The 12,896-nt window shown below is 33.0% G+C and overlaps 1 protein-coding gene across 1 annotated transcript in view; it reads left to right on the top strand.

The window, feature by feature from the left end:
• Positions 1-3,105: 3,105 nt before the first annotated feature.
• The window catches only part of MS3_00005124 (uncharacterized protein), a 114,540-nt gene continuing 104,749 nt past the window's right edge, over positions 3,106-12,896 (top strand). Inside the window, exons 1-4 of the mRNA XM_051213157.1 lie at positions 3,106-3,465; positions 3,500-3,616; positions 5,736-5,778; positions 10,542-10,620. Coding sequence (XP_051069103.1) covers positions 3,337-3,465; positions 3,500-3,616; positions 5,736-5,778; positions 10,542-10,620 — 368 coding nt within the window. The 5' untranslated portion in view covers positions 3,106-3,336. The remainder of the gene's footprint in view (positions 3,466-3,499; positions 3,617-5,735; positions 5,779-10,541; positions 10,621-12,896) is intronic.

Below are 12,896 nucleotides of genomic sequence, written 5' to 3'. Positions count from 1 at the left end.
CTGCTGTGAAAAGAATGGTCTCTCACTGGTTGAGTCACTAAAAATCTTCAAAGTCGGTTTTGTCTTTTTTATCATCACAGAAGGCTGCGCAAATGGTTTGAAGCCCTTGAACTGAATTCTATCGAAATTGAGGATAATTAAGATGATCCAATTAATTGACGCCGTCGAAATGGTTCACTTTGTACATGCTACAGTAGCATTCTCTTTATATCCAAATGTAAATATCCCTGATAACATTTCTGCTTACCAAAGTTATCGGCGAACTTAAACACCCCACTCATTAGATTAGGCTAGGACAGGGATGGAAATCATTGAGTTTTACGACGTCAATGTAAGTTAAAGTGAATTTGGAAGTCATTTTGTGCCAAATAACTCTAGCGAATTCAGATTGTTGGTTATATGACATAAGAAAGCACTACAAAGATGTCATAGATATTCAGTATTTGGCAGCGCCTAAATCTGTGACAATAAAAGTTGGGGAACCCAAACCCCGCCAAGCCGGTATGCAGGAATGGAGGAGTACGAAGACAATACAGGTCTTATTAATATTTGCAATCATATGTGAGGAGTAATATACCCCATACCTTTATGATCAATATACCCCAAAAAATATCAAACAAACTGAGTAACCAACCATAATGAAGGCTGTATCTTCTGTAACAATTTGATCTTACCTGTAAATCGGCATGCCTCATGTAACAAACTGTTATTTGAGAATAAATTATGATTATTATGACTATTATTATATTCAGAAGATATTCGATATATCCATGGGTTTTTGCCTCAAGCTGGCTGGTCGTTTTCAAGGTCACGTAGCATGGCAGGCCTATGTTGATTTATGGAGTTTGTGGTAAATAAAGAAGACAGGTGGTATTAATACACTTGAAAAGAAATATCTCTACTGCCTCTCCTGGATACTTATTATCAAACTCATTGGCACATCTTTTAATATTATCGGGCTCATCGTAGTTGATGACACGGGTAATTTTCCGAAAAACTTAGTTTTTTATCTACTGCAATTGTGACGATCTTTACACCACTACAAAGAACTTTAACTTTTAGCTGCTTTCAACGCCTTCTTATTCATGTCTGTTTGAGCACATCTAATGATCAATTTCGTGTGAACGTCTGGTCAAACGAATAATTATATCACCAATCAGACGTCTAGTCATCATTGGTAAAACAATTTGTTAACTGTGAATAATAATTGCATCCTGGTGGCATCGTTCCGGAAACATTGCTATTATAATTATCATTCGTACATCAGTTATGTAAAAGACGGTTTACGTTTTCGTCACATATGCGATTATGAACAATAGTTTCAATGACGTTTACATGATAATCGTAGTGTTTATTTCAATCTCCACACATTTCTATAGAGCATTAAGTTGAATCCGTATTAAGTATTAGTGAACTTTACAACTCATTTTTAAATAGCCGTGCTATACTGTATAGGTGTGAGATGTAAAACAAAATCTATTGAGGCCATTTGTTTTATTCAGGAAGATCGTATTATGGCATGCTTATAAACTAAATCTTTGGTCCACAGGCCACATTTCTCCGTCTTTTGTCAGCTGACCGCTCTGAATGCTCAATTTCTTTTCGTCCTCAATGACCTAAGACGCCATCACATTTTAGGACAGTCGACAAAAACATGGGTACTTTATCATCGCGCGAAAATTTGTTCTACACAGAGACAAGTTTCGCACCAGTTACTATCGTCCTGGTAAGGATCACCACAGACAGAAGTATTGTTCCTCCTTCAGTTAAATCATAAATTACGCATCAAAGCTGAATTTATTTCAGTTAACTTGATATTGTACTTGTGTATTTATTACATCAGAGCATACTTGGTCGACTTTGACTTGATTTGTTCGGTCAAGGCTTGAGATTTTGTTTTTACATGACGATATTTATATTATCATTCTTAATTAATTTTCGAGATTGGCAGATTTGCTCATAAATGCGGACAGACATATTGAATGTTCCCCGTGGAAGAATAAATGCAATGTTATGGATGTGAGAGGTGATTCCATGTGATATGTACCATCTTAAGTTTTACTGCTTATAAAGTATGCTCAAAACCTAGCTCTAATGGGTTTTCGGGTGGTTAGATCTTGGAAGCCAATGCTTCCGAGACCTCTGTGCGTAGAACGAATAATTCCCAAAACACTTTAAATGTGTGCTACTCGAACGCTCGTAGTCTTCGAAATCAAGCGTCTGAGCTAAGTTTGACGGAGGATGAATAAAGTCCTGATATAGTTGTTGTCACAGAAACTTGGCCCACCGTAGATATAGACTGTTCTACCATCACTGCAGGCTACATCTTTATTAGAAGTGATAGAGTCATAAGTCGCAGGGGAGGAGGCATAATGCCATATGTTGAGGATCACTTCCATATACAATCAATCACATCGGAGGCGCAGGTTAGTGGAACACGTGAGATAGTATGTTGTACATTTAAGTCTAGACACGGGTTAGTGACTATAGAAGAGGCTCATCTGTCCTTGGAGTAAGGCAGAATGTTATCTCATCATTGGAGACCTCGACGTAGTTCATATCAACTGGATAGAGCTTAAAGCTTTTGGTGAGGTTTTCGTTAGGGACATTCTTTTAACCATTATTCAGTGAACACTTGTACAATGTATCACAAATCCGATACATAATGACTTGAAACACGATCCGTTACTCCTAGATCTTATCCTTGCACACCACTGTGAGGATGTCATCGACATTTAGCAGCTTCCCTCCTTAGTGGATATTGATCACGTACTTTACCTTAAGTTTCGGACACCTGGTATACAATTTGTACCTGCTCCGACCTGTCCTAATATCTGGAGGACTAATATTCCAGCAGTCAGGGACTGTGCTATCTCGACTGACTGGTTGGTTGATGGGGATGGATCGATACACTGCACCGAACCATATGAAAACCTTCAACCAGTCACATTCAAGAAGAAAACCGTGCTTCCTCAATGACAACTTGATGCCTTATGTTGATCACAGTTCAGATTTATTAATAACAAAAATAACACCTTAGTGGAGTAAAACACAGAAGAGTTGTCATTTATTTTTTCTGAGTTTGTTTTACCCTGTCATGTAAACAAGCAAACATTCGATAAATAGATGCTACATCGTGTTTCCGTCAATTCTTCTGTAATCAGTTGGATATGATTTCATTTTGTAAAAAATGCCGAATTTTCGCCAAATGTTCTGATATTTGTTACCTCTGAATAAGTAAAAAGATGCTTTTTACACCCTAGAATTTTGTTGATTGGCATATACTTGCAATGTGATGCTTCGACATACATTGTTTGTACAAACCTTTCACACTAGATGACTCTTAAGTTTAGTGGAACCTACAACGTTGAAGCTGCAGAGCAGTTGGATCGCTTGTCTTACCAAAATTCCATTACATGTAATGTTTGGCTTCTTGATTCTACTGCTGTCGCGTTCAGAGTTGATGTAAGCGCATCATATCATGAATTTTACTTTATAGAGAGGCTGTAGCGGTCAAACGCTGCTCGATTTAACGTTCGACTTTCTGGAGCTTTTGGAAAAGGACTTTTTTGGACTTGTATACACATTTCATCAAACAACAGAGGGTAACTTGATAGTAAGTAGTATCGGTCCAGATATTTTCCCTTTATTGTGAAACCTATTTAGCAATAGATGGCATGTTTGTTTGGACCATGCCAGGATAAAACTGGTTTTAGTTTTCAATTCTCTTACTGTATTTCATAAATATAAGACTACATTTGGTCAGTCGACAGATCAAAGTATCGCTTCCACAGTTATTAGAAATTAAACTTTCATTTTTTACTTATTTTAAAATAATGGCGGTGTTTAAGGCTGTAATACTATTGCTCATTTGATAATAACTGTTTGAGAATTGTATTGATGACCGTACACAAAGTATTTTCATTTGACTCGAATGCAAATATTTTCCCCCGCGTTTGATATTTATGTAGTATGCTTTTGTAACACTACATTTTCTTATGGATTTCAGTCTTTTCTGATACGCTAAATAGAAACAAATAACTAAAATAGCTTCGACTGACTATGGGTATCACGTTAAAATATTCATTTGACTCTAGTACTCTAAAATCATCGATTACCATCTTAGTAGCTTAAGACACTAAAATGTAAGTCTTACCATAGAGTCATCACGATATTTTTTATTATCTTTTGCTATGATAGTTCATTAGGAAAGAATATCAGCTTAACAAACTGATGCATCGACTTGGAAGTCCTATTAATTCCTAGTGGAAGCAACTTTAACTTCTTGGATTTCTCCAATAGAAAGTGGACTACCTTTTGACGTTAAAAAATCAGCTGATTGTTTCTTGTAGCGGTAAATAAATCCCCCCAAACCAATAGCCTTTTAAGTCTTCGACATGTGATGCTGACCACATTAGTTTTAACGGGCTCACCTAGCTGAAGGCGCTTGGTCATGCATCCTCTCAACTTCTGCGATCGCTTGCCAGTTTAGACCAGTCGCTTCTCAATATATTGATAGCCTATCGAAAATATAACTTCGAACCCCTCGCTTCTGACTTTTGATTTTGCTGTGTAGACACAGTTCACTATAGAAGGTGTGACTAGTTAGTGTTGTCAAACTACAAATACCTGTAGCATCTTCATTCCGAATTCGTATTTTTATGGTCATCAAAAGTAGGTTTTTAAAATTCAAACTGTGACCATGATGATATTGTGTAAATATACACTAATAAATCATGGATAGTGAATAACAATGTGATCCTGAAAAAAGTTTGTTGACTAGTTTAAAAACGTCGATACCAAGGTAGATGATCAAATATTAAGGCTGCGTTTGATGTCAAGTACAAAAGCCGGTTTTCAGTTAACCAGAAATCTAGGCTTTTTACCTTATGAAGTTTCTCGGCAAACACTGTGCTGAATAACAAATAATTTTGCTTCAAAAGCCTAAATCTGTTCCAATAAGTAACACGTGATCTTGAAAGAAGTCTCGGAATACCTTTATTTACTAAAAAGCAATGACAGTACTCGTATTTCTATATACTTGGACTTTTTTCTTTAGTGACTATTTTCTTGTAGAGTTTACACCAACAGAAATGTCTTAATATTCCAATTTTTCGCTCATTCTAAAGATGGCTGAGTTAGTACTTTTGGCCAATAATACTGAACTAAACTTAGGAACCTGCAAATAGTTTAGATGAATCTCTTCCTGTGCAGTACAGTAGTTTTGGTAGATTATAACAATATCACGATTACGTTTGAATCGAAGTCCTTGTTTTGTTCTTAGACACAGACAAACGTTCCGGGCAATTTTCTTAAGCTGATGCTTGTACAAGCCTATCAACCGAAAATTATTCCTTGAAACAAAAAGCCCTTCCTCACCGTATATCTTGGTTACCTAATGGTTCTGTCTTACATTTGAAAAGATCAGTTCATTCATCCATTTTTGTTTAGGTAATGGGAATCTCCAAACCAAAGTCATAAATCGCAGCAGCGACTTATGATCTGTTAGATATTCTATTCCTGCTCTTTATTTCTATCTTCTTAGGATTGTTCACTGTAGTTTAGTAACTGGTTTGTAACTACTTCACATATTTTTCACTGATTTTGAATTATGGAAAAACTTTGATTTTTATTATTGATTGTAAAATCACTATGTTTTCTGCTGTCATACCCTCGATGTGTGGATATTGATCTCAAAAATTCTGATGTAACTATTTTTTTATTAAAAATTTAAGAAATGGTTGGATCCGACAAGAAAAATCAGGAAGCAGTGTAAAGGTGAGAAAAATATCTTAATCCACATTATTACTTTTCGAATATTTGATGTATAATTAATACTGTTAATTTCGGCGTTAAGTGAGAACCAAGATGGTAGCTAATGGATAAAATTTATGCGGTCAAAGGAAAATTAGATTACATTGGCGGAATTCGGTTTTTAGGTCTCTAACAAAGATCACATTTACTGGTGGCTGTAGTTATAAGAAGTAAAATATCACTTGATTTTCAAGGAATTGATTATACGTTTTCAGCTGCTTGCGCTTAGACAAGCAGATGGTTTTACTAGCTCCTACTTTAAAAACATGGCTGAACTTCGATTTAATATAGATTTACTTCGTAAAATGAAATGTATTGTTTTATAGCATTACTACAATTGTATTTAAAAAAATAGTCGCTGTAACCGCTGTAACACAATAAGTGGTTTGATATCTTGTTAATAAAAATATACATGAGTAAAATATTACCACTGGTATATTCTATAAGGCGGCCACTAAGAATTTTTTCTGAGACTGATTTTTTTTAGATGAATTGTGGTTTGGTAAGATGGACGAATAGCAGTTGGATATGGTACTTGAAATACAAGCAACAACTGTGGCTAATATTTATTTACAAAAACCATTCTAAAGACAAATACACTATGAAGACGTTGAAAGTAAACACATAGAAGTCCTTGTTTTGGAGAAAAACGAAAAATTCCAAACGTTTTTAAGCCTCGCAAAATATTCCGCTACAAGTTACTTTTATAAACAAGCAGGGTCTTACTTAAAAGTATTTTAAGTGGTATGAATAGACTTTTGTTGAATATTTGCTTATTCTATAATGAAAATACGGTTGTACTTATACTGAGAGTCTAGAACGTGAAATAATATGAAGACTCACTATTTAATTCTTTGGTTACATATACCTAAAAATGCCTCTATTACGTTACGCTTATTAATTATCAGAACACAAACTGTTAAAGTTTGGTACGTGCACGATTATCTTAGTGCTTTACGTACGTTGCACTTGAAGTTGAATCTTAGTTAAGTGGTTTTATTGGGTTTTTGAAATCGCGGAAGCTATCGTTTGAGATATCAGAAAAAGTACTCAGAAGACTGTCTTTCTTATCCAAATTTAATTGAATGATGAGATTTATTAGGGGAGTAAGTAAATATTGTTTTCAAAACTAAACAAAAAGTAATTTACAAATTTTCAAAGAATAACCCGACTGAAAACTTATTCGTTCAGTATTTTATGGATTTTGAGCGATTATCTATTGATAAAGAATGTTATTCATGTTTGCTAATAATCAACAGACACTTCAATTATAGATACGACGTTGTTTATTTGTTTAATTACACCATTAGTTTATAAACAATTAATTGTACAGGAACTCTTCGTGACAAAATCTTCGAGAGCAATTTAAACCAAAAATAATCTCGTGCACAGTTTTGTAAGAGAGTAGTATTTACGGCGCAAAGTGCCTAACATGCATCTGATGGTTTTGCCTACTAGTCAACACAGCAAAACCGAATTGCCACTTGAAAAACTTATCTGAACACATTGTAAATCTTAGTTAGTACTTAATAAAAAAACGTGCTGAGAACATAATCACCAACCATTTGTTTTTCAAGATTTTTAGACGACACCTAAAAAAGTAACTGTTTTTAATGTACTTTTGTTTGCCTCACAAGTCGTAATCTTTACTTTTGAGGATTAAGTATCAAGCAATCCAACCTTAAATTTTATACTCTGCTATTAGTTAGTCGACCATGAGGTTCCGGTAACAAATGGTAAAATGTTTTTCTAATCATCTATTTTCTTTACAATTTCAAGAATAATCATACTGGTACTTAGGCTGATCCTATAAATTTAAAAACTATGTGCAGAAAATATGACATGCTTATATTGAATTTAAATAAAGTAAGCTCTCCGTACATGTAAATTAGATATATGTAAATGAGGTCTATGGATCAACAAAATGATTCAATGCTTCATAAATAATATTTAAATCAATATCGTACAGCTTCCTAAGTTCATCATATGTTCAATTGCACATAATGTTCTTGAAATAGTTAAATATATTCGACTTGATCAGAAGGAAAATTTTTCAAACTAAATTATTTCAGTTCACTTGTTGGCTCTTAAAGACCCTGTCTAATGTTTTCGCATAAGTGAATAACTATACAAAACATTTATTTTTTTAATATGTCGGATACTGTGATAACTAAAATATTGAATTCATATCTTATTCTAAAAAGTTGCTCTAGTGATCAAACTTTCCAGGCTTACACAAGAAATAAAGTGTTCACAGGTTTAAGGGAATTGTTAATACTAGTTTTGCATTTTTGACTGAATTATTTTGATGCGGCAAAATATTCGACTTAAGCAGTCATATTCTTTTTAGAATAGAAAACTGTAAACGGATATAGACTTATTGGTCATATTAGTGTCGGCTGCTGAATCCTATGTATATGTTTGTGTTAAATTTAATCAACTTGTACTACCCGTTTTGCAAGTTGGTAGATGAAACGTTTGGAATTTCATATATTTGTGGTTTGAATTAAAAGTTTAGTGTACTTTCATAAGTACATTTCTGAATAAAGCTTTAAATGAGGTGCAAAACTAGGGTATTAAGGCACGAGATCGACACTACGTATTATAGTTACGGTTAACGCATACTTAACTGTAAAAATCTAGTCTTATAAAGTAGGGAAATTGAGGTGACAATTGATTCAAATAATAGTTAGGACAAATTGATGAATAAATACAGGTAACCAGAAAAAAGTAAGACCACGAACTGCGTAACAATGTTTCAGGACAGTTGTTTCTCTATAACAAAAAAACATTTTTCCCTCTGTAGATACAGTTCAGGTGGAAAATACTTTTTGCAGACGTTTTCAATTGAGCGAAGTAAATATGTCTTTGGTTAGCTGCAAATCATTTTAAAAGTTCTGGAAAAATTCGCCTCGTGTGCTCGACACATCAAGCGCTTGGTTTTCGTACATAAGATAACATTTCTTTTTGTCGGATATGAGCAGAGTATGGTAAAAGATACTTGTACAAACTCTTATGAGTTCTTCCTATATGCCTACTACAATAAGCTTATGTAAATTTGTAAATAAAATTTGAGGTGACCTCAAACAGGTACGGACCTACATTTATACATCAGTTTGGGTTCTAATTTCTGGTACACATGAGTTTTACACCAGCAGATAGTTATATAAAAACTGCATTTTTACATAAAGCACTTTAAATATAGTGTGGTTTTAGCACAACTCATCTAATCGCTTATGAAACACAGGATATAATCTATCTACCTATATTGTGGAGCTAGTTTTTTATTGTCAGTTAGCAATACTACAGAGTATTCATTGGATAATTCTATACAGTGATACGAAAAGTACCAGTGACTCTTCTCCTTAGATTTCATGACCACTTGTGTCACGAAACTATAGCTACCAAATAAGATTTGTAGTTATAGATATTGTCCATTGGTGGAGGAAGCTGTAAGATCTGCAATAATACTGATTATCTGAATGTCTGTCACTGTTAACACTTAAATGAGGTTATCACTTTAAAAAGTAAAGCGTTTTTCACTATAACACGGACATAACATTAGTCGAGCTTAGCTTCGTTAAGGGCTCGTCTTCTTTTTTAAAGTTCACGAGATAACCGTAATCTATGATTGAAAGCCGTGAATGACGTGAAACCAAGTTGTTCATGGTAGTACAGCTGTGTTTACTATTTGTTTTCCTCCAAACCGTAAAATTAGTATTGCCATATATTTCACGTGTTATTTACGGATCGTATTTTCTGTTGTTAACTGTCTGTCAAAAACGATATTATTATTCCTCCTTCTGTGCTTACCATTCGGTTACGGTTCTTCACCTTGGTGATTTAAGATACAACAGTTTGAACAGTGTACCTGAATACATTTAATAAGAATATATTCAAAACTACGAAGATAAATGACGAAGTAATATTTTCATGTTGGACTTGATAAGCTAAAAAGAATTAACATTGACACTAAAATTAATTTCAGTATGATCACTCTTTTATGTAAAGATATATTGATTGAAAATATACTACACGTTACCACTTCTTTTCCGGGACTCTTACAATTTTTTCCATTTTTTTTACCAATTTTTTATGTTCTTCTCACTTATTCTTTTCGTGTTATTGAACTAGTTTTCTCCTTAAAGTTAAACGTGACTTCAATAGACAGGTACTCCATCCATTAAACTATTCCAATTAATATAAGCCACAGTAACCATCTCTCAATAGATGATACAATATACACTGATACGTATTGAATTAATGGAAGTTATTAATAGATTAAATTTATTATAATCCACAGAAAACTCCATGACTGTTTGACTTAACCTAATTTATCTAATTTATATATGCCAACTAAAATAAAGAGAAAGTAATAATTGCATTCTGTATTAAGTATTTGGCTTTTAATCTTGGTAGCTCTGAACTCATCACTTATCTCTTTCTTCAAAACTATGTTACTTATAGATGTATTTTGAATCCAGGTAAAGTAATTTTTTGTTTATCTTTAAGCTAACGATGACTAGAGTAGAAAGAAAACTTGTAAAGTTTCAAAACTAAAACCAGGTGTTTCTGGATATGTTGCAATTAAAATGTCCTTAACGCCTTTATTCGTTATGTTTGTTAAAAATCTTATTTAATACTCAATCAAATAGGCTTATCTCAAGTAGCATAATTCAGTTCTTCTATACCAAAAACGTTAATTTTCATTTTTTTTTAATTTTCAGGAGAAGCAAACTTTACATTTTGGTTTCGTGTAAAATTCTACGTTCCTGACCCAGTATGGCTTCAAGAAGAATACACAAGGTAAATAATGCCCAATTATTGTGTAGAGTGTCACCTAAATGCTGAGATTTACTAAAAGTTCTTGTTTAACCTCATCAGCTTTATTATTTTTCTCACCAACGAATTATTACTAAATTTGTGATGAACCAAGATAGATTTTCGTTAAAGAAAATTTACTATTTCATCATAATAATCGTATCGACTTAAAAGTTAACTGTAGTCTCTCCATCAATATTATACTAAGATGGAAGATCTAGTCAAAAAACTTGATGAAATGAATGATATGATGTGAAGTAAAATGGTATGGGTCATCCCCAATTGACTGAAATAGGAAAAATTTATATGTTATATTCGGGACCTATTACTAGATAATATTGTAGTTGTTTCATGTCTTAATAATCCCCTTTTTAAGTAGTGGGTAAACAACACTGAAAAGTTTCATTCTAAAATGACAGAATTGTTCGGGGCCCATTAATTTTGATTGTCTTTTACCAGTTCTCAGTAAATCATTAAAATCTTGAAAAATTATCAGTAATTCAATTTCTGTGTCAACCAACCCATCACATTATGCACCTCTATAGAATTCTGAAGACTTGTGATATTACACTAATCTGTACTTCCTAACTCTTAGGTATTTGACTATCAGTATAACCATAAATTGCTGTTACATTTGATGTATATACAATTGTGCAAAGAAACAATCACTTAATGTGTAGAGCGCTTGGCTTTAAATTATTAGGTTACAAGCTCAAACTAAATTCTACTTACCTCAGTTTTCCCAGCCGAGCAATATCAGTAATCACTGCTCAGAAGTCTAGCTCAAAGCTAAGTATTTGAACATGCAATCAGATTATGGAGTAAAAGTAAAAAGTTATTAAGAGATTAAACCACTGAGAACTTGACGTTTTACAGCTAGATAACCAGTGAACATATCTATCGTAATCTTTGTAATATGGATTTTGTAAAGTACTATTATCTATTTTCTTTAATCAACTAATAAATCCTTTCCATACTAGCTATACTACATATAACACCTCATCTTGAGGTAATCCTCAATCAGGCCGGCTCTAAAAATGATCATGATATCATCAATCGACTTGACTTTTATCATGTAAAAATTCATCATAATTACTTACCTACTATTTTCAGTGTTTATGACCAATGTTTCAAGCCCATAATTGGTTAATTGCTCATAAGCTTTCATTTTTGACTTCATCAAAAATCTGTGCTACGTAAAACATTTCATTTCATTGTAAATAGTAGTCAAACGCCTTGTTATTAAATTCCGAATGGAATTTCTTCATGTGTATAAAAGTATATTATTGTGAATTCTATATCTAGCGTCTATTATGTGGTGAAGTCACGGGAAAATTCATTGGACTGGTGAGTTCTTTGTATTAGGACGGTTGGCTTTTATCAGTTGAACTTCCTCACCGATTCTAGGTAACTAAACTGACTTCCATTTTCATTGAAATCTTTTAACTAATCATCTACACTGGATGCTCTACCATTTGAGTACAATTGCAAATGATAATTACAACTGCTATTTAACATAAAATTCTATTGATGTAATCAAACAATCGTTAAACATTTCCATACTTATCCTATTAAATGTATACTTAGGAATTTTGTTTTGTAAGGCGAACATTGTCTGTATTGTTTGAAGATTGTTTCTGACCAATTTGTTAAGAAATACTTACTTCTATCTTGATTCCTTACCTTGTAATGGGTCTACCGCCAAAAAGTAAAAAAAATAATATGTACCATTATTATAATGTGATCAATCTGATATATCTGAATATTATCACCATACATTAACACTTTTCCTTGAATAGAACGAAAGTATATTCTTACTTGGTATATGGTTATCACTGAATATGCTTTCATACACATTGTTCTATAAACTGATAGCAACTTCAGCTTCTTTGCATTTGTTATTTAATCTATGTATTAACGTAATGTTTTATACACTTAACTATTGGCAAAGTTAATACGCAATAATTTAAACTAAAAGCTTACAGGTGATTTTAATAATAGAATTCGTGTACTAGATTGTTGAAAGAAAATTATTAACATTGTGTATCTAATTTTATTAAATAGACGTGTATTTTGTAATTATCTTTATTTTTGTGTGTGGAAGATTTATTATTTTCATTATCTCTATGGAGAACACTTTTTTTTATGGGTTAATGCATTACAGTAAAAATATCCTCATCTTACAGAATAATTCCAAATGTTTAAGGTACATTAGGAAACGCTTTAAACAAACAGCTGATTAAAACAATCAATATGCCAAT

Source organism: Schistosoma haematobium, chromosome 3, assembly GCF_000699445.3.
Source record: "Schistosoma haematobium chromosome 3, whole genome shotgun sequence".
Taxonomy (NCBI): domain Eukaryota; kingdom Metazoa; phylum Platyhelminthes; class Trematoda; order Strigeidida; family Schistosomatidae; genus Schistosoma; species Schistosoma haematobium.
Note: the sequence above shows the minus strand (reverse complement) of the source record. Positions and strands in the feature narration are given on the sequence as shown.